Below are 23,358 nucleotides of genomic sequence, written 5' to 3'. Positions count from 1 at the left end.
ATTACGCTTGGCGCACTAGGCTATAGAAGAGACATAAAAAGCCCAGTGTTGACAAATATGAATATTTGATGCAAGAAAGGACAATAGACAAAAAGTAAGAGATGTAGCAGACAACGACGCTCACCGTATATAGTACTGTTCTTCAGGCTCAACTTACTGCACATGTGAAAGCAGTAGCACTGACTACCTTCCAAGTAGATCAAACACATACAAAGCTCGTGTGACTGTGCTATACGTCTTGCAGAACAAAAGTTGCCGAAACTTACTTGGGGAGGTTATGTCAATCTAATAGCCGATAACGCGTGGTCGATTTGAGTTAAATTACTGCTGTAATATTGTAACTGCAGTTCATGATACTAGAATTGGAAATGCGCAGGCGTAGAGCAGTGGTCTACGCCAGCGTAGAGCAGTCACAGTTGTGCGAAAGGACGACCCACTTTCAAAAGATTATGATGTTGATGATGGTGGTGGTGACGAAGATGGCTGCGCAAGCATCACACCATGAGGGGCAACAGCTCGTCGTCTCGTAAACTGGTGAAACTGTTCAAATTACCACGTACTTATTTCAAAGCGGAGAAACGGGCAGCACGAGGAACGATTTTTGGTAATCAGCACCACAATATCCAAGAAGCAATAAAGCAAAGAAAGCAGTGGCGTAATCAGCTGTGGTTCAAATGAAATGCAGAAAATAATGAAGAAAACGGATATCAAAGTAGACGGAAAGATAACTGCCGCCGGTTGAGCTGAACCAAGAACCTCCGCATTAGCGGGAGCTGCATAAAATCTGCCATCATGGCTGCCAGATTCGAGACGCTTGATGCCATTAGGTAGCTTACAATGGTTTATTAACCACGTTCCTGCTCTCCTATGTTATTGTAATACGTGAAGCCATCGGTGCAACAAAATTGTTCTACATCCGCCCGCTATGGCTCTGGCTAAGAATACTAGGGCTACATCACATCACACATATATACCCAAGATAGCGGACGGATTGATAGTCGTTGCCGTAGCGCCTATAGTACGCGTAAGGACGCGTAATGTGGAGGTCTTATCGTTCACTATCATTTCCCTTTTCCCTCAATATTTTCACCGTTTCAATTTCAGCAACGGGTAATTACTGTTATGATATTTTTTTTGTCTTCATTGCCTGTTGACGTTATATGGTTGCGTATTTATTTGTAAGTTCTAAAATAAACGATGCGAGACTGCCAAACTGTTTACTGTTTACACTCAATCTTCAACTTCTCACTCTTCACTTCATCCTCTTCTTTTGACCGGGACATAACATCATTCGGGTCTTTTATTGCCGTCCTTCCGCGGATGGTAAGGCACTAGGTCACCTACAGCTGTAACTTCTGTTTTGCCAGATGGTCCTTCAAAGTGCACCGACTTCAGTCTACGTTGCTGCTTCACCGTTTTGAGGACAAGATCAGCGCCCGTGAAAGCCTTTTACGAGCCATGAAGACGTTTTCGTACAAAGAGCATGTCTCCAGGTTATATGTTTGGCATTTGAGTTGCATGCCACGAGTGCCGTAGTATTTCTTCATTGTATGCTTATACCTCTTGTATTCCTCTCATGTCTTCCTGCTTTCTGGAATATGGACCTTTCCTACTGCGCCAAGTTCGTAATCTGCTGGTAAGCAGGTCGTGATAATCAGGTGATGAATCAGGTGATAGAGAAATGTGCGGAATATAACCAACCCTTATATATAGCTTTCATTGATTACGAGAAAGCGTTTGACTTTGTCGAAACCTCAGCAGTCATAGAGGCATTACGGAATCAGGGTGTAGACGAGCCGTATGTAAAAATACTGAAAGATATCTATAGCGGCTCCACAGCCACTGTAGTCCTCCATAAAGCAAGCAACAAAATCCCAATAAAGAAAGGCGTCAGGCAGTGAGATACGATATCTCCAATGCTATTCACAGCGTGTTTACGGGAGGTATTCAGAGACCTGCATTGGAAAGAATTGGGGATAAAAGTTAATGGAGAATACCTTAGTAACTTGCGATTCGCTGATGATATTGCCTTGCTTAGTAACTCAGGGGACCAATTGCAATGCATGCTCACTGACCTGGAGAGGCAAAGCAGAAGAGTGGGTCTAAAAATTAATCTGCAGAAAACTAAAGTAATGCTTAACATTCTCGGAAGAGAACAGCAATTTACAATAGGCAGCGAGGCAATGGAAGTCGTAAGGGAATACCTCTTCTTAGGGCAGGTAGTGACGGCGGATCCGGATCATGAGACGGAAATAATCAGAAGAATAAGAATGGGGTGGAATGCGTTTGGCAGGCATTCTCAGATCATGAACAGCAGGTTGCCATTATCCCTCAAGAGAAAAGAATATAATAGCTGTGTCTTACCAGTACTCACCTACGGGGCAGAAACCTGGAGGCTTACGAAAAGGGTTCTACTCAAATTGAGGACGACGCAACGAGCTATGGAAAGAAGAATGATAGGTGTAACGTTAAGGGATAAGAAAAGAGCAGATTTGGTGAGGGAACAAACGCGAGTTAATGACATCTTAGTTGAAATCAAGAAAAAAGAAATGGGCATGGGCAGGACACGTAATGAGGAGGGAAGATAACCGATGGTCCTTAAGGGTTACGGACTGGATCCCAAGGGAAGGGAAGCCTAGCAGGGGGCGGCAGAAAGATAGGTGGGCGGATCAGATTAAGAAGTTTTCAGGCATGGCATGGCCACAATTAGTACATGACCGGGGTTGTTGGAGAAGTATGGGAGAGGCCTTTGCCCTGCAGTGGGCGTAACCACGCTGATGATGATGATGATGACGTCGTCTTCTGAAAGGCTGCATACTGAGGGATACAGCCATGTCCAGCGGTGAGAGATCGACTGTGATGCCTAACTGCTGCCTCAAGAGCACGCTTCCATCTTCCACGAAATTCTGCGTGTACAGAAATGGTCTTCAAGTGACGCATTAGGCGTTCCGCTAGGTCATTACCTTTCGGGTGGTATGGTACTGAAAATCGCGAAGTGATACCCTTGTCTGCTGACCACCGATGGAGCCTCTCGCTACGGAATGCAGGTCGATTATCAGAGGTAATCACCTCGGTGTCTCTGAATGCCTCTCTTTCCATCATTGCACTCGCACTGTTGGCATCTTCTCTTCCGAGTTTGGCTGCCGCCATTCGTGCGCACTGGTTCACAGCCACTATAAAAAACTGAGTCCTCTGGCGCACACCTTCCCTTTTCTTTTTGATTTCAGCGGACTCAAGATGAACGACTTTGAAGGGGACATCTGCATGCACAGGAATGACAATCTGGCTTACTTTTGGGCGGAACTTGGCTTTCATATTCTGACGATGACAAGTATTGACGTACTCCTCTACACTGGCTTTCATGTTCTTCCATGTAAAATGATTCTGAATGTTCCAGTCGGTACGCCGAAAGCCATCATGCCCTCCTGCGTTTGTACTGTCGTGATAAAACCGTAGTATTTTAAATATGCAGTTTGGGGGACAACAAACTTTCCGTTGATTAATTTAGCCGCTTTATAGTTGTTTTATTTATTTATTTATCAATACTGCAATCCCCATTGGGGATTTTAGCAGGGTGGGAGACAATACATATGTAAAGAATACTATAGCATAGGCAACGACAACAATACAAATCAGGTTAACAGAGCTTGAACATAGCAGTGGCACAGCAAGATAACAAATTGTTACTCAATACTTGAAACAAACGCCGAAAGTGATGATTTTAAAACTTGGTCATTGGTTAGATGATTCCATTCAACGACTATTCGGGGAAAGAAGGAATACTTAAAACAATGATTACGTGTACTAAATGGGGTTATTGTTCGGCTATGTCGCTGCCTAGTAGCATAACCAGATGAAGAAGTAATTATTCCCGTGAGATCTGTCTTATAACGACCGTTAATAGGTTGAAAAAGAAATTTTAGTCGTGATACACGATTTCTATACATTATTGGTGGCAGGTTTGCTTTTGTTATGAGGTCTGTCACTGAAGTGCGTCAGAAGTTGTTATAAATGAAACGAGCTGCTTTTCTTTGCACCATTTCTATCTTGTTAGTGCCAGTTTTAGTATAAGGGTCCCAAATTACACATGCATAGTCTGGCATCGGCAGAATCACAGCTTTATATGCGAGTAGGCGTACAGTGGGAGTAGAAAGTTTCAAAGCCCTCCTTAAAAAATAACGCTTGCGGTTAGCATTGGCTACTACAGATTCAAGGTGCTTAGCCCAAGTGAGGTCATTTGTGATCCAGAGTCCTAGATATTTATAATGTGTTACTTCGGAAATAATTATGTTATTAATACCGTATGGAAACGTTAGTTTATGCTTCTTATGTGAGATGGACATAAAAACTGTTTTCTCGAAATTAATTGACATTTGCTAGGCAGCGCACCAGTCGAGAATTTGTCGAAAAGCAGCGTTCAGCAACTCCCGGTCAGTAATATTGTCTATCTCTGAGTACAATACACAGTCATCAGCATAAAGCTTAGCCATAACGGGATTACCACGCAGCATATCATTAATGAATAAAAGGAACAACAGAGGTCCAAGGACCGACCCTTGGGGAACACCAGAATCTACCGGAAGTCGTTCAGAAGAATGATTATTAAAAACAACAAATTGTTCTCTGCTATCAAGGTATGCTGTGAGCCAAATAATTCGTCTGTAGTTTTTCAGTATCTTGCTCAATTTTTAAAGTAGTTTTTTGTGAGAGACCCTGTCGAAAGCCTTCCAAAATCCATGAAAAAAGCAGCTATTTGTTTCCCATTGTTAATTGCTTTCGCAAAGTCGCGCACTGTTAAAACTAAGTGGGTAATTGTAGAGTAGCCTTTTCTGAATCCGTGTTGATGCTTTGTTAGTACATTAATGTTTTCTAAGAATTCTGAGATATGATTATGAATTATGTGTTCCAAAAGTTTACATACTGTACATGTTAAAGAAATTGGACGGTAGTTTTGAATGCAGTGCATTTTTCCTGTTTTATGTAATGGCTTCACTCTGGCTGTCCTCCAGTCACTCGGTACTTGTTCCTCGCACAATGACCTTGTGAACAGAACGTGCAAGTACTTTGATGTCCATTCTGCATACCGTTTTAAAAATGTGTTTGGAATGTTATCCAGGCTAGAAGGTTTTTTAGTGTTCAATTGTGAAAGCATGTTGAGTATACCTGGTTCGCTTATTTGAACATCGGGTATTGGCGGCACACACATTTCGAAAAGTGGTATTACATCATTATCATTTGTACAGACGAACTTAAAGTGTTTGTTAAACGCATTTGCTATTTCTTTGCTTTCGTGAACTGCCTTACCATCAAGATGAAATAAATCACATTCCTTGGACGTCGGAGAAACAGAACGCCAAAATTTCTCTGGAGCCGTGGTTATGGTGGTATGTGCAATCTTCATAACGCGTCTGTGTCAGGTAGCTTTTCACCAGGTCTGTGGCTGACATCAAAAGTGAACTGCTGAATTTCGCTATTCCATCTTGTCAGTCTTCCCTTCGGTTGTGTAAGGCTCAGAAGGCATGTCAAAGCCTCATTTTCCGCGAAAAGCTTTAACTGACGGCCCTCCAAATAACTCCTGAAGTATCGTCACGCCAGCACTACTACTAAGGCCTACTTTTCAGTGGTCGTGTAATTTATTGCCGCTTTTGAAAAGCCTTAGATGTATTAGTCAATGACTTTTAACTTGTGTCTTTGGTTTTCGTTTGAATCTATTTGGACTAACACTGTTCCCGTGCCATAATTGGACGCCTCAGCGCAGAGCTCGAAAGATTTGGCGAAATCTGGTAATATCAGGATTGGATCTGAGGAAATTGCGCGCCCCAGTTCTTTATATGCATGGTGAGTCTTGTAAGATACCTGAATCTCGCCGCAAAGTCTTTAATGAACGCCCTAAAGTGTCCTGGCAGTGCTAAGAACACGCGCAGTGAGTGAACATCGTAGGGTTTATGCAGTTCTTTAATTCGTTGAACGGACTGTCCAGGACTCTGCCAAGGAGCACCACCTTTCTCTTAAAGAATTCACTTTTCTTCTACTTAATCTGTAAGTGTGATTTTCTCAATGCTTCTAGAAGATGAGAGATGTGGGAACAGTGCTCTTTCTCGGTACGAGAGTAAATGATGATGTTATCGACATAAACATTGTGGAAATCTCCTATGAAATCTTTAAGCACACCGTTCATCCTGCACTGAAACCAAGCGCCTGAGTTCTTCCAACCGAATGGCAGACGGTTGTATTCATACATAATAAATGGCGTTATAAATGCCATGTACTTCTTTGATTTTCGCTGGAGGTGTACCTGCCCGTAACCTTTTCACAAATCGATTCATGAGAACGATTGCCATCTTCTAGCATCATTAATGATGTCGTCAATCAAAGGCATAGGGAATGAATACAGCTCTGTTTGGGTGTTCATTTGCCGATAATCTCCACACAGTCGCAGTGAACCATTTTCTTTAGGAACAGTAGTTATGGCAGAAGCAAAAGGTGATGTTGAGGTCCCCATTATTCCAGCATTCAGCATTTATTGCAGCTCTTGCTTCAGCCACGTTTTCATAAGAAATCCTACAGGCTCTCTTCTGTGCAGTAGTCGTGTCACAAAATTCAAAACGTACTTGCGGCACACAAGCTCCAAGTGGATATGTATCGAGGCATACAAGTTCGGGAAAAATTGTCCTTATATGATTAGCGCATTTGGCAGTCCTCATTTGTGTCGGTGTCTGGATACTTGAAACCAGGGAGTCTAGGGTGACTTCATATTTCAAAGAAATGTTAATTCTTAGCTTCTTGATGTGGGGTCTTGACAGCATAAACAGAATTCGACACAACAGATATTGAGCGCTTATACTGTGAAGTCCTCCCAAGCGAAATTAATATTGACTTTCGTCCAGGTATACAGTGTTCGAGATTATCCATCATAGCTTTTAACCATTGCCACTTTAACTTGTCCCATGTCATCTGTCTTCACCACGATTTGATTATTCAGATTCACTGAAGCTCCTGTATCAACTAGAGCACTTACTTATTTTCCGTTAATAAGCAATGCCGTTAGCATCACGTTTCATCAAGCAGAAGGCCATTTCAATATTACAATAGCCAGGACACTCCTGTGGCTATGGGGCAGATGTTGAAAGTGCAAGCGCACACAAATTGAGCAACATGGGCAATTCCTTGCAATGCTAACACATACTGTACGTGCTAACACTTGTCTGTAAGCTGAGTTAGTGAAATTGGACATGTTCGATGGGACAACCACGTCGGCAACCACTTGGGCGAAGTTCTTTTAATATGTTTGTGGAAAAAGCTGCTGCATGGCGTCACAGGATAAAGCACAGAATATGAGGTGGTTCCTTGTACACAATGCCAAGAAATGGTGTGATCTCAGCATTACAGACCATCAGGATGACGCCTGGTAACGCGGGAAAGCAAGTTTATCTGGGCTTTCGACGAAAGCCCATTCGGCTGATGGGACAAAGCTATATTTTAAAACAAGACTCAAGTTCACTAATTGAATATTTCTACGAGAATAGACATCTGGTACTATTAGCAGATCCTACTTTGTCTGAGTCGTCCATTGTGCCGTTAGTCATTCACTGTATCGCAAATGAATACCAAAGCGCGAATAAGGAAGCCTAATACAATTGAAGACCTGCTGTGGTGAGTTAAGGGAGGGGAACGTGTGCCGCGAAGCCCCTGGGCCCGCAGCACAGCATAATTTAACCCATTCTGCCAGAGTTCATCCGGATATTATACCGGCAGCGAAGATAGCATCCACCAGAAGCGCAGCTTCAGACTATTTCCTTAGCTGCGGACACGTCAAGGAGACAAAAACAAATAAACGTGGGTGCCCAGGCCTACCCGTGTAACCAGAACGAGGTTGTCCACTTAATACCTGTCAGAAGTGCTTTTCATAGTCGGACATTTTGATATAGATCTTCCACATACCTCGGCTGCTGAGATCCGCCTCGATGACTTTAGCCTTACTTGCGATGAACTGGGGCAGACACGCCGACGTCGCTGTCTCCTTTACTTCGACTTCTTCTTCATCTTCGACTTGGCATGAAGTGACGTACGGTTGTGCCACTGTAGTAGAACCATGATATTGCCTTGCTTAGTAACTCAGGAGACCAATCGCACTGCATGCTCACTGACCTGGAGAGGCAAAGCAGAAGAGTGGGTCTAAAAATTAATCTGCAGAAAACTAAAGTAATGTTTAACAGTCTCGGAAGAGAACAGCAATTTACAATAGGTAGCGAGGCACTGGAAGTGGTAAGGGAATACATCTACTTAGGGCAGGTAGTGACGGCGGATCCGGATCATGAGACGGAAATAATCAGGAGGATAAGAAATGGCTGGGGTGTGTTTGGCAGTAATTCTCAGATCATGAACAGCAGGTTGCCATTATCCCTCAAGAGAAAAGTGCATAATAGCTGTGTCTTACCAGTACTGACCTACGGGGCAGAAACCTAGAGGCTTACGAAAAGGGTTCTACTCAAATTGAGGACGACGCAACGAGCTATGGAAAGAAGAATGATAAGTGTAGCGTTAAGGGATAAGAAAAGAGCAGATTGGGTGAGGGAACAAACGCGAGTTGTTCCCTCACCCAATCTGTAATGAGGAGGAACATGTAATGAGGAGGGAAGATAACCGATGGTCATTGAGGGTTACGGACTGGATTCCAAGGGAAGGGAAGCGTAGCAGGGGGCGGCAGAAAGTTAGGTGGACGGATGAGATTAAGAAGTTTGCACGGACGGCATGGCCACAATTAGTACATGACCGGGGTTGTTGGAGAAGTATGGGAGAGGCCTTTGCCCTGCAGTGGGCGTAACCAGGCTGATGATGATGAGTAGAACCAACTCGTATTTGTATCCACATCCTGTCGGACTGCGCCAAAGGTAAAATAACGGATCCGAGACTCACAAACTGTATACTGCTTACAGTCGATTTTCTTCTCTCTACTCACTTCCTGTTCTTCTCTTGACCGGTACATTACATAAGTGCAATAAATGACTAGAATTTCTAGCACAAGCATAATCGTCTTAGCGCAGTTATCTTCCCTAAGACCTGGAAAGCTCCCTGTAAGAAAAATCACCCAAGCGCTCTGTAGAGATGGTTAACGAGCGATGCTGAAACGAGCTGCCCCGGTGTTTATCATTGGGTTAATACTGATGGTTGATTAGATGATCGACGGCTTGGTAGGCTGCTCGATCCTCGGTACGCAGTTGCTGCTTGCTCTCAGCTGCGTGAGCCGGTTCTTGTGGCAGGGCTGCAGCATCGGCATGGCGTAGACGAGCTCGTTCCCGGTTCTGCTCGCGGCGTTGCTGCTCGAAAGCTGCCTGCTCCTCAGGAGTACTATACGTACTGGCCAGCCCATTATACGTGTGGCCTCCCATTTCCGTGCCTGGAATAAACTGCGGAGCGCGCGCTCGGCTGCGACGGAGAGCATTGATGTCACTTCTGGCGTAGCCGATCGCGCGCCTCTGTATCGTTTTTGGCCACGCGCATCGGGTTGCGCCGGATGCATTTTTGGCGTACAGGTGACGGAGGGACGGACGGGTGATTCGGCTAGCAGGGTACAGCTTCGCTGTAGAAAGTGGCATTAGCTTAGCTCAGCTAGCCCTGAATATGCAAAGTGAAAGCTTGGTTTAGCGTGGTTAAGTCTTGGTTTCACTTGATTACCCTTTGATTTAGCTGTAAATATTTTACTTGTGTATAAAATCATCGTTAAGCCAGGTATGACGGCTGTGAATAGGTCGGTTACTAGACATGAAAGTGATTAGGCTTGGGTAGGCACGCATTGTTCGACGGCGCGACGCCTGTTGTGCCACAGGGAGAGTTCAAGTGCTACACATGCAAAGAGACGCTGCGAACATGCGCATCGTCGAAGCACATATGAACAGGTCGTGAACGCGATCACGACGTTGATCTGGATGGTGCGACGCCAGTTCCATTGCGGTATCCTCCCCAGTGAAGCAGCTCACTGGGTGATATCCGCGGGGTGGTCAGACGCCGCTTAGGGACGACGGCTCAAAGCGTCCCTCATGCCCCGCAGCGCTCAGAGCAGACGGCCCAGCCTCGCCCTCATCCATGAGCTAGTTTGCACTGACTAGGCGAGCGCGGCGCTCCTCTTAACCAGGTGTGCGAGTCACGTGGCGAGGAGGCGACAGAGCTGCGGAGAGCGCATGTGCCAAACCGGCGGCGGAGCTCGGCGCGACGAGTGACGTGATGTGTTGCCAGGGCTACGGCGCAGCTGCGGTCAAATGAAGGTCAAACTGCTCGCGACGGTGAAACTCAGCTCGACTAGGTTAGTAAATCTTTCCCTTTAAAAGCCATCGCAACGAGCATTTTGCGCCAATCAGCTCCAATGACAGTGGAATCTCGGAGAATCAGTGCATTGTTATGTCAAAATCACGGTGCAGAAAACAGAACGTTAAGTACGAATAACAGACGGTCTGAGTTTCCCCTGAACTACTCAACAATGACGGCAATGAAACAATGACCTACACTACATGTAATATTTTGCAAGAAATAAGGCTCGTAGCTTTACGGGCTGTGTATATTCTCATTCTGAGTGAACTGCCTGCACGTGCGTGCCCAAAGGCATGCACAAACATTTCCCTCGATGAGCTCCCCCGAGTACTCGCAGTCAGAACGCCGGGAAGTAACGAGCTCCAGCAGCATGAAGCACGCGCGCTTGTCTTAAAGCGAACCACTCATTCTGCCATGTCATTACCATTTGACTGTGCGGCGCCTCCTAAATTCGCTGGTCACGTGAACAACACTATCGAAAACGCGCGAAAAAAGAGCGCCTTAGGTAGCCTCGCTATCCTTTGACACTAGGTGTCACATTAGGCCAGAATGCTGGGCTAGGAAAACACGTTTTTGAGCTAGTTGGTTGTATTTAAGATGAAAAACAGCCAAAGAAACACACACAGGAAACATACAATCCAGCCTCTTTCCTGTCTTCTTTGATGTTTCCCGAGTGCGTCTTTTTTCGGCTAATTTCTTTTCTAAACAAAAAGGTGGGCTATTTCATTGGTTACAAGAGTTCTTGTGCAACATGTATTGAGAGCATGGCTTTTGGACATAAACCGCTTCCTCCAGCGCCCGCCCTGAATATTTTATGTTGTTTGCCGTGTTCAGCGCGGAAGTTTGTCGCTTTGATAAAAGAAGGTGTTGGCCGCCCTTTACAGGTTCGCCACATTAACGCGGCCATTTACGACAACAGAGTGAGCCCAACCGCTTGCAACCGGCGCTTCACAGCTGGCGATGCGGACTCCCCATCACGCGGCGCGCTCGCCGTGCACTTCTCCGACTTGGGCGTCGAGGGCCAGGCAGCAGCCGCTGTTGCCTGTAACTACACGTTCGATGCACGTGCGTGGCCGCATGGCCGCGTGCAGCTTACGCTCGCCTCGGTATTCGAGACGCGCACCGACCACTGCGACCTGTGCCCCCGCGATGGACCCGGCCGTGTCGAGATCGTCGCCGAGACGCGATACGAGAAGACCACTTGCCTCTGCAACGTTGGAAGGTGAGTCTGAAATACACCATTCTGCATGGATATATCATATCTGTGCATCAGCCTTTCAGCTGTAAATCTGAAAAAAAAAATGGAAGCCGCTGTTTCGCCCGAATGGCGAAACATCGATTTCGCTAGCAAATTAGTAGACAGTACGAGGAAAGAATAGTAGTTTTATCCGACGAATTGGCTTGTGAACATTCACTGAATAAGTAAATTTCAAGCATTGTTTCTCCGGTGCCCAATCAAACATGAACACATCTGACTCGATGACCGTGCACACTCGCTGTGAAAACGTTGGAGGGAGGAATCGTGGCAGCAGCAGCGAGCGAATTGACCTTCCTGCTGCGCCCCGCATCAACGCGAACTAGGCGGCCAGAACACAGCGCACACGATGCACTCGGTGCACTCTGACCCTACTGCAGATGGGTTTCTAGATAGGAAGCACGTGACCACACGGGTCTTGCGCGTTCTGGCACATAACTGCAAATGAGTCAGTGGCGACAGAGAAATTTGATCCTAATCAGGCTTAATTGCGTTGTGCGACATGTGTTGAGTGCGCCGTCTCTGCGACTTCAATTGCGCCATGTGACAAGTGCATATTTGTTCAACGGTTTCCCGTAACCGCGGTTAACTAAACGGCAGTTACACATCTAGCCTAGATCAACGCCAATTGCAGTCTGCTCGAGTTACACGGGCATTCCTATTTGCAGTGGCAATGAGCAAGGCACTCCACTAGCTTAAATTACCGCTGTAATTTCAAAACACTGCTGCACAAGTTCTTAAGACTAACGTCCAAATTAAGGCCAGTTTCGAAAGAAGATGAGTACGGCGTGTACGGCCGGTCGTGAATTGCCGTATTCTGAAGAGCATATCGACATGGTTAGCGTCTCTGCGCAGAAGGCTGACGCAAATGCAGCGTAAACTAAGCACTGCAAGTTTTCGCGCAAATAAGTCGTCCTACAGGTTTTCTTAACTACGTCCATTTCATAGTTGGCGTAGGTAGTTACCTATAACACTTACTCACGTTGTCGAGCTTTAGCCGAAATGCATTCCTTTTATTTGGAAATTCGCCAGGAAGATTGCCGCCGAACATCTGTCATCTCGGAGTAGAGGTGCACCTTCCGTGCGTACCAGTGCGTAGAGGCCAGACCCGTTTCTGAAATAACGCACCTGCGAAGTACCCACACTGCACTCTGTTGATGCATCGTCCGTCACCTTGAACGTTTGCGAAAAGTCGGTTAATCCAAAGCGTGATTGCCTAGCTGGGTTTGCAGTCAAACGGGTTAGCGACCTAACGGGCGTTTAGCTTGCTCTGTAACTGCGCTAACCACGGTTTCTGATAAGCTTGAAGTTTATTTATACTTCCTGCTTAGAGGAACAGGAGCAGAGGCTAACGGCTACGTAGCCTGACAAAAGGCCTCTGCTCCTGTTTCAGCAGGCCGACATACATGAAAAAATGTTGTAATAATAATCATTTCGAACAAATATACATTTCTCACCAGAGAAAGAAAGCGCAAAATAAGCAAAGGAAACAAACAACTATCTTATGCATTGTCAACATCCACAAAACTAAGTTAACACAGACATGTGCATTAGGTGCAGAAAAGAAGAAGACAGTTGTATCATATAATGCGAAGCCATAAAGTATGAGAATGCAAAAACAATACACTATTTAAACAAACTCAACATCATTGTGTCAGGATGGGCTTTTCCATGCTAGTACAATGCATCTGATCAGAATCCATGTGACCATGCAAGCGATTTAGCAATTCTAGTACTTGGTTTTCTAGGTGTTCTTTACCATAGTTTGTCCTAAGTGTTCTTGCTTATTTTTGGCGTTGGTGACGTATGTTGTACATCCTAGCCGCTGATGTACTCTGGAAACATACAGGCTTCTTTTGCATAAGCTATTGTAAAAGCTCGAAATAGTATAGTTGCGTTACTTTTAGCATTAAATATTTTTCAAAAAGCACTTCAGTTTTCAAGCACTCCGTAAGGCCATGATATTGTTTGAATGCTCGCACGACTACTTTCTGCAAAACTATTAGCTTTTGATAATTATCTTTTGTGGTTGTACCACATACCAAAGTACAGGAAACAGTCTAGAATAGAATAGAGCGTAATATAATTCATTTTGTAACCATTTTGGTAAGACAAGGCTGAGTTTGTACAAGCATCCAACAATTCTACCAAGTTCTAATGTTAGTTTTTCTACATATATGTTGAAAGTCAAGCTTTCAGTAAACCAAATTCCTAAGAAATTCTGGGTCATGCTCTAAATTCCAGCTCTAACTCTCTCTCCTCAAACAGAATCGATGTTCTATATTTTCGTGGCGCATTGGTTGGAGCAAATATTGTGTATTTGGTTTTACTACCAAGTACTTGCAATTTATTTGTACTAAGCCAAGCAGCCATGTTTTTAATGTAATTATTCATTTGGTGCTCAAGTTCTTGATTGGATGTACCGCTGCAAAAAATATTAGTGTTATTTGCACACATCATTTGCCGGAGAGAACATTCTACATCACTGACATAGTTTATATATATTATGAACAATAAAAGGCCTAGTATTCACCTTTACGGTACTCCTCTGGTTAAAGTTGCATGAACCGATGCACCGTTATATTGCTGTATGAACCGATGCGCTCTTATAAGGCTGTATGAACCAATGCGCGGTTAACATGTTGTTTATGGTGTCTGAGATAGTTTTTCATTAACTTAAGAACCCCTCCACGCACACCATAGATGCTAGCTTGTACATGTGGACTCCATGACATGCCGAATCAAATGCTTTCCTAAAATCTACAAACCCAATCAGTAGAGCCCATTTTCGATAATTTTAAGCGGAAGCTTTAGCTCGTGTGCTCCTATCTAAGTACATGTAAAAGGAACATTCATTTTTTTCGGTGACCACTGCGCCAAATTTGACGAAGTTTGTTGCATCTAAATGAAAAATATCTAGTGACTGTGTATTCCGAACTTTTGATTTATGTCGTGAATTTGTTGTTAAACATTGTAAAAAATTGAAAATTTTAAAAAAACGAAGCCATCATGTTTACAACTCTGTAACTGAGCAACATAAAACGATAATACAATTCTGTAAATTGCATTTACTAGAACATCTTAAGCGGAGAAAATTGATTTATTACGCATCAATCTAAAAAAATTAGTTATATGAAAATACTGCTTTTGCAGAACTCTTGTAAGCAACCTAAGAAATTTATGTAAGATATGAAATGACATATCCAATTTGTGCGCTTCCATTGATATCATGGATGCCGTTTACATAACCGCGATATCCGTTCGTGATGCAGACCTATAAAGAAAACACGGCTAACTCTGGCTATTTTTAAGCGGTCTTGGAGAACACCAGTTTCAGACATTCTATAATTATGTAAGCGAATAGAGGGGCTATAATATGGGATACGTATATTAAAGGAGTTGACTAATGCTATCTTCGGCTGGTCGTTTCTGAGCACTCTGGAGCGCTCTCGCTAGCGGCGTTGTCTTCGGCTGGTTGAAAGAGAGTGCGCGCCCTGCGTTCGGCTGGTTCTTCTAGATTGCTCTCCTCTATCTTGGAGTCCTCTGAGGCGCCCCGAGCCCTGTCGTCGGAGCAGTCATCGAGACTGAAACGTCATCGCAGCGCCGCGTCGCTGCTGTTGGCGACGGCCCACTGTAACCTTGGCAACCTAGGCCACTGCATGATGGCGTCTCGACGAACGTTCGTCCCGCCGGCACGTCCGCCGGTTTTTCCGGCAGCGCCGGGAGCTTTGGATAGGCGAAACATCGGACGTTGGTAGTAGTCACGTGGTTTCGCATCAGCAATTTCCTCCTCCGAGAGCGAGTGGCACGTTCGGATTACGTGCTTGTCCCCTACCTTTGAGCTCGGGAAACGACCGATCTACCCGACTCTGCTTCGGCGCATACAGGCGACCAGTCGAAGATACCATTAATGTCGTCGACAACAGCACCTACATTGTTCTTGATCTAGAATTGCATGACTTCCTCCATTGTCACAGGGGTTAGTACTACAGAGTTTGTAAGGTTGAATTCATTTACGTAGAATAAGTTATTGCTATCATTGTATTGTTATCACTGTTATCATTTTTGTCTTCTGCACTTGTCACAAAATACTCGTTCATCTTAGTAGCAGCTTCTTTATCCGACAAAATGCTTGAACTCGTTTGTATAGATAGCGGTGATGCCTGTTTTTTCGTAGTATTCAGGTTTTTACTTCTTCCCACAGCCTCCTAGAGTCATTTTTTATCTTCACAAACAGTTGGTTATAATAGCTTTCCCTAGCGTACCTTCCCTCAGTGGTCAATTTATTTCTATTTTTATTGTAAATTCAGAAAGTGCCACTAAATTTTTGATTGAACGAAAGCGTGGTACATTTTACTTTTTGTCTCGATCATTTTCAATAGTCTTGCGTCAACCCACGGCTTTCTTGCTCGTTTTGGCCGCTGGTTACGGGGAGTCAATGGAAATGCTCAATTATCGCAGACTGTAAGTTTCTGGAAAAATGCCTGGTATGCAGCATAGGGGTTACCTTGTTCCAACACGCATGCCCAGTCGATCATTTCTAAGGCTACAGTACTAATGGTGCAAGATAAGATTGCCAGTTTTTTTTTTCGTTTAACCTGCACACTTAGAAGAAAGCAAAAATCGGCAGATGATTGCTTATATCAGCGGTTAACAGTCCAGCGACGCAATCTGCAGATTGAATGTTCGTTACAGATATGTCGAGCAAGGTAATATTTTTTTCTGTTAATCGTGTGGATGCTGTGATAAGACTTGCGCCTGCAGAATATTTGGTGATTTTAGTAACTTTCTTAGCGGCAGAATCACCTGATAACACATTAATTTAGGAAGGTAAAGTTGTAGGCCAGTTGGAGACACATTGTGAATATAACCGCTACATACAAAGCACGGTGGCGGCCACGCCGCCCCGGGTTGTCGCCTCCCTCCGTCCTGTGTCTGTAGCGGTTTTATTCACAGCATATTATTACTCACATCCCTCATTATGACAAAAGCCCTTGATGGCCGGCTTAGAAAATGAAGTACACGCTCTGTCTAAGAAACCCAGTTTGTGTCCCGTTGGCGGCCTGCAAATAACTGAAACTACGACTTGCCCAAAACATGCGGTCAGACACTCAATACTAAAATTTATCGTTGAAAATGCTTAAAAAATATTGTGCCTCAATGACTCCTTAACATATACGGCTACGCGGCTGGCCTTCCGTTTGGTCGCACACGACAGTAATAAGAGTAATCGTCAAAGTGCGGAGGATTATCCTTTGCTGTTAGCCATGTTTCTGCATACGTTAAACCATCAAAGGTATGAGAGATAGAGGTATATATGTCGCTAAGTTGTTCCTTTTTACTGTTACGGCTACGCGTGCTTATGTCTAAAATCTTGAACCCTTTTAGGGTGCAAGAATTAGATTGGTTGAAAGTCGCAACAACATAATAGTTACATGCAATGGAGTTGTTAATATTTAAGGACAATCTTACAAGTGCACGCAGGAAAACCCCATACAAAACTCCTTCGTTCATCTTTTTAATATCGTTAACGCTGGACATTTTCGACATCACAGAGTTCTCATCTTTCCTTGCAAGCACTCTGCCCCCTGTGGTCCACACAAATTTCCATCGTAGTTCCTTCTTTTTGCGCACTGTGGCATCAAGAAGCTGCTTGCCATATCTAGTTCAGTGTTCATTCACATAAATATTTGATGAGCAATAAAGCCAACTGTTCCTGCATCCAATTTTCCCTTCCTTGCCTTGCTGAGAAAGGCATTTTTCTTGGTTCTAACAATGAAACAAACAATTATATTTGATTCGTCGCGCCGAGTACTAAGCACACAATGACTAATGTCGACGTCAGGCCCTGTGACTTCCTCCTGTATGACTAGACCAATTTCTTTGATTATGGCTACTGGTTCACATTCAAGAGTAATACTTTTGATCTCAATGTTCTTGGCACACTGGTACAGTTCTAACTCTTGTTTTTTTTTAGTCAACTTCATATTTTGGTGTAAGCGTTGTGTTAACTGCGGTTACGACAGCCCGTGCAGCAGGGTCCTTCAATACTGGTATATAAATCTTCTACTTGAGCCACGGCGTCTCAACGGCTAGTTTCAAAATGCTAGGTGTCGGGAGGGAAGGATGCGACACTTTTACCACTTTTAACACCGCACTGTGGTACCGCCGCTGTGCGGCGCTACTGCACGGTGACACAACTGGCATAATTATGAAAGCTAATGTTTGCACCATAACCAGTACCGCCAGAACCCATACCACATGAAGCACCTATATGTCATAGCGGTGTAGCACCGGTAGCATCGCTACCGACACTACCAGGAGTACCAGGTGCTACGAACTGTACTGACTCCACAGGAAGCACAGGCAGCACCAGAACGAGATCACGAGATCGGCGCACACTTCTGGACTGCGCTAGCTCTGGGCTCAGCCCACGAAACAGGTTAGAAAGCACGCACCCCGTACTGGTAAGGTCGGCGTAACTCGCCAAGAGTGCAGCCACGTTCGTTTATATGTATAAAAAACAGAAAATGTGCGGAGAATATTTTTCCGAGATTTAGTTTTGAGCGATAGTGGAAAGTGTAAACAAGTTTAGCAGCTGGTTGAGACGGCGACAGATGAGAGCCTATACGGGCTCTGATGGAAGGGGACCTGGCGATGTCAATGTCACGTGTAAGCCATTCGCCATCCTTACTTTCTTTTTTCGTGTTTGCGCGCGTTTTATGCGACATTACTACGAAAACAGAAACAATAGGGGGACAGTGAGGAATAGGGTAGGCGTACACAATGGTTCGGGGAAAGCGTGGGCCAGAATTTTGCAGCTCCAGCCAATGCGGTGAATGAACTTGGCAGGTTCACGAACGCTAGACTGTATTATGTACGTAGTCTTTCTTTCTTATTGTTCCTTATTCTCAGTAACTCTGGCATCGAAGGGCGAAGGAATGATTGCGATAGCAAAATATTGCATACATACGGGAAAGTTCACCATTTTATTGCCGTCTAAGTTGCAGTAAATATTAGCTTACTAATTAAACTACCAACCATGGTGTCTTACGTTCATAAACTTCAAAAGATCTCACTCGATGACAACAAGCACTCGCTACACAACCCTGGCGTGCTAAGAAGCATGACAGTGGGAGCAGACGCTTTGTGTTGCCGCACGCTTCACCGCGTCTTTGCAAACTTCCCCCGTATTCTCTAGTCACCACTTCTGCCGAGGGGTGGCACTGCTATCTACTTTCTTGGGTCGAGGTGGAATGCTCAGTGTGGGAAAGGTCTAGCATACACCGGTATGGTTATTGGGCCTCAAACGCTACGCATGCCGGAAGACAGTGCGTGTGAAGCCATCAGCCTACTTAGGTCGAGGTTAAGATTGGCACCCGCCGCTGATGAACCTGAACACATGGCACGTGGGCCGAGCATGCGCCTCCACTGAGCGGCAGGCTACGCGCTGCCACGGCCACCCAAACGGGCGAGGCGCCCTGTCCTGTAAAACGCGCCGGATCACGTGAACGTCAACATTGGACCTGCAGGAAGAGGGCGCGCATCAAGCCGCTACACTTCTCACTACCTTTCTCGCACGCTTGCTCTCCCACTTGCAGCATACGGCGCGCGGGCTGCTCTTTGTTATCACACATGGACTTTATTTGATCAAGGCGGTGTTTATGACGGAAATTCGCCTGGGCTGTCCCTATGATTGTTATCAATATAATAAAGAAGGGGGCCAAACTTAGTACATAGCTGACTAGGATGACCAGAGAAATCATCATTAATTTTCTTGATGACGGTTTCATGCCATTTGCTCCACCTGTAATGGTCGCTTGAAAACAATGAATATAAGATATGAAACCCTAGGCGACTAGCATTGACTGTATTTCTTACTCAGAGCGAAATAGCCTGCAATTCCACATTATATTGCTTCTCTTCCTTCTATAAGACCACCAAAAACTAACAGCTACATGGGAAACTGGTGACCTCAAATAGACCCTGTGCGTCATACGTGCCCCCGTATGAGAAGATGCTGTAAGGAAATCATTACACTAGTACCTAAATTAGTCCTGTTCTAAACTCATTCACTACGACATCAGCAGGCTCTCATAGCGGATATTGCCACCTTCGTAATAACTTGATCTCGCCTCATAACAGATACAGTGCTCATCGATTCTAACGGATTACTCGGACTGCGTAGCAGGTGGTGCATCTAGGGCCACTTCAGAACGCTAGGCTGAGAGGGCGAATGCAGCCACAATACATCACAAGACCTCTGGCTTTCAAGTGATACAAAAATGTATCAGTATGGTCTTGGCAGCTCCCACCGGTCGCGCGAAAATCGCCGGCAGCGACGAACTGCGACTATCGTATTTTAATCGCTGAGCACTCTACATAACGGTGCACACAACGTGGTTTTATTGCCCCTTTACTGGCTTCTTTAATAGATCCACAATTTACACTATTTCCCAATCTCCGTCTAACAAATTTTGACAAATTAGAGAGCGCGATTGTTGCGCATTGACAGATTAGTTAGCCATTCCCACTCCCAAGTGTAAATTTTCATACGAGGCCACTCCATGCCAAAACCAGCAAAGGGTTTTCAACCCTCACTTACCTGACTTCGACGAATACGATGTGGTGGTAGCTACGGAAAACTACACTTTCCCTTTTTTTATTATTAAAATTTAACCGAGGCACCCAAGTCTCTCTACTTGCATCGAATGCGAAAGGACTGATTTCCGAGCGATACATTTCAATTGCTCATGTGCTCCTGTAGGGCAAATCAGTTTTGGGGGCACGCCACGCAAATTTCGTGGGGGGGGGGGGGGGGGGGGAGGTGCGTCACAGTAGTTTTGGGAGTGGACCAGTTCAGATTTGAACGTGGGTCAATGAATTTTCGAATTAGGCAAAGAAAATTTTGGGGGTGGGTCACGCAAATTTTGGCTGTAGACCAAGTCGATTTTGGGAGTGGACCAGGTCGGTTTTGATGGTGCGTGAATTCAACTTTCGAATTAGGCAACGTAAATTTTTGGGAGTGTGGGTCACTTAAGTTTTCGCGTGCATCAATTCAATTTTGGGAGTGAGCCAGGCTGGCTTTCAACATGGGTCGACTCAATTTTCGAATCGGGCGAAGTAACTTTTGCAAGCGGGCCTGGTGGGTTTTGGACGTGGGTCAACTCAATCTTCGAATCGAGCAACGTCAGTTTCGGGGGTGGGCCACGCGAATGTTGGGGATGGGCCAAATCAATTTTGGGTGTGGGGCAGGTCGGCTTTGAACGTGGGTCAACTCAATTTCCGAGTTGGGTAAATAAATTTTTCTGGTGTGGACCACCCAAAGTTTCGGTGTGGGCCACGTCTGTTTTCAACTTCGGTCAATTTAATTTTTGAATTAGACAAAGTCAATTTTTCGGGTGTGGGCCACGGTGGTCCGTCCACCGTGGGATTTTTCCGTGCGAATCGCAGTAGGTCCGGGGCCGGGAACGTGTCGTCATCACATCGTCACGTGGGTTGTGGAACCATCGGATGTTAAAGGGCCCCTCATCACGCCCCATAGTAAATTTCGGTTTCGATACGCTGAAAGTTGCTACGTGTCCTCTAGCGAGTGTTCGGCCGCAATTTTTTTTCGAATCTGCTCATTTATAACGGAGATAGAAATATTTGAATGCCGCGAACACATGATTTAAGCAGGCGGGCTCCACTGCCAAGCAACACGCTTTCTCTACTCACCCCGTCTAGCCTTCGCAAGCGAAATTCCTTCACTGCATTCTCCCATACAGGCCTCGAGGACCGCGTGACGCATACGTCGCAGGCCCCGCCTTCATGCTTTTTCTCCTCGACTATCTTTTTTTCCTGCGCTACGAATTTCCGCTGACCACGCCACGAGCCAGCTGTTGTCTCGTTCGCGTAGCGTACGGTTTTGCGCCCTTTGCACAAGGAAACATGACTAGGGTATGATTCAGTGCTAAAGAAGTACTGAGGTAGAACAAGCAGATCGCAGATTCTGATCACGTAAAAAATGGCATAGTTTCGGTACCTGCGCACGTGACTGCACGACCGTGGGTGCAAGCAGACGAAACGGAAGTACGTAGTTTTTGCTTGAGTGCGAAGTAAAATTAAAAAAAAAAACGCGCAGACATTCTGTTTGTGTGTTTTATTTTTTCTCTAAGCATCAATTCATCAGATCAATCAACAGATAACACAAATAACAGATGTTGCCTTGAATAATTCTCTTAGTCACATGTCCCCACGAGCTACGTCACACTGTGGGCCCGATTACGCAGGCTCAGGAGCCCGACTACGCCACCGTCCCACTCCGGGCGGCTTCGCCGCTAGTGAAGAGGAAACGGCGTTCGGATTGGAATTGCAGGCCTTTCCGCAGGGTGTAGCGATGTAGCTCTTCGCGAATACGATCATTGGCGCAACATGTATGCTCTGCGTTTGTCAGTTGAAAATGGCCCCTCCTGGAGAGGGGCCTTTTAACGCCGGACGCTCGCGCGATTTTCCGCTTTACGGGGTATATAATTCTTTCGAATCAATAAAGGGACATCCGGATATGCTGTTCTGCCTGAGACCACACTTAAGGGTATCTACGAATTGTTCGAATAACTGTGTTGCTACCGAAATTCTGAACGGAATTTAGTTGTCTACGTAAACTTTTGTTATAGCGTTAAAGGTAAGCAGCTGTGCTTGCACGTGCTGTTACCATTGACTTGGGCTTTCGATATGCTTATTGAAGATGGATCTTGGGGAAGATTTTCGCTACTCTGGCTAACGCAAGTAGCTCAAAGTCTATCAGTCATGGGTATTGTTTGTCTTTGCGCTTAATTCACAGTACACCTGTCGCCATCGTCGTCGTCGTCACCATCATTATCATCATCATCAGCCTGGCTACGCCCACTGCAAGGCAGAGGCCTCTCCCATACCCCAGTCACGTACTAATTTTGGCCATGTTGTCCCTGCAAACTTCTTAATCTCATCCGCCCACCTAACTTTCTGCCGCCCCCTGCCTGCTTCGCTTCCCTTCTTTTGGAATCCTGTCCATGACCTTTAACCCATTTGGGACCGCTGTACTTCTAAAAGTACAGCTACAATTCCATTTCTTTTTGATTGGAAGATGAGTATTTAGTTTTTAGTACATCACCATTCCGCCGGCATGGGGACAGGCAACACTCCCAAATCAAACACGCGCGTTCGTAGCGCTCTTTGGAGTATATGTCTACGATCAACTATCGCCAATCTTCATTCGCGCCAATCGAACAGGTAAGCGCTTCGTAAACTTGTTCTCCTGGCTAGAATAACCAATATTTCATGAAACCTCTTTGTATATAGCTTCAAGAAGAGCAGTAGTAAGCATTGAGTGCTGTGAAACTTTTATATTTTTCACGCTTTTTGTGTTATATAAGAGTAAACCTTGCTGTACTATCTGTAGTACAGTGGGACGTCAGGTGTGCACATTGACAGTCGCTCTTGAAGGCAGCCGATACTATGAATCCGGGAGTTTTCTACGGCAAGAAACCGTTCTGTCGGCTCAGCGAAGCACTCGAGGCTGCAGCAGATATTGCTCAGAATGCTGGCGATGATGTTGATGTGGTCGTAATCCTTCCAGACCCATCAGCAGAAACAGATGAAGAGGAAGGCGACGAAGACTGTATGGGTACTATGCCAGCGAATGATGTTTCTGGCAAGAACATTTTTTCTGTTTAGTACGGTAGCGCCTAGTTAGGCACTTTGCGTATTCTCCTTCTTCGGCGTCAATGACCGCGACACCAACAAACACTATTTTTCTTCGGTATTTTCATCCGTAGTAG

The 23,358-nt window shown here is 45.2% G+C and overlaps 1 protein-coding gene across 1 annotated transcript in view; it reads left to right on the top strand.

Moving 5' to 3' along the window:
• The window catches only part of LOC142590696 (uncharacterized), a 512,892-nt gene that overhangs the window by 357,971 nt on the left and 131,563 nt on the right, over positions 1-23,358 (top strand). The window contains exon 7 of the mRNA XM_075703114.1: positions 11,190-11,527. Coding sequence (XP_075559229.1) covers positions 11,190-11,527 — 338 coding nt within the window. The remainder of the gene's footprint in view (positions 1-11,189; positions 11,528-23,358) is intronic.

This window comes from Dermacentor variabilis, chromosome 8, assembly GCF_050947875.1.
Source record: "Dermacentor variabilis isolate Ectoservices chromosome 8, ASM5094787v1, whole genome shotgun sequence".
Taxonomy (NCBI): domain Eukaryota; kingdom Metazoa; phylum Arthropoda; class Arachnida; order Ixodida; family Ixodidae; genus Dermacentor; species Dermacentor variabilis.
This window is presented reverse-complemented; position numbering and strand designations above follow the sequence as displayed.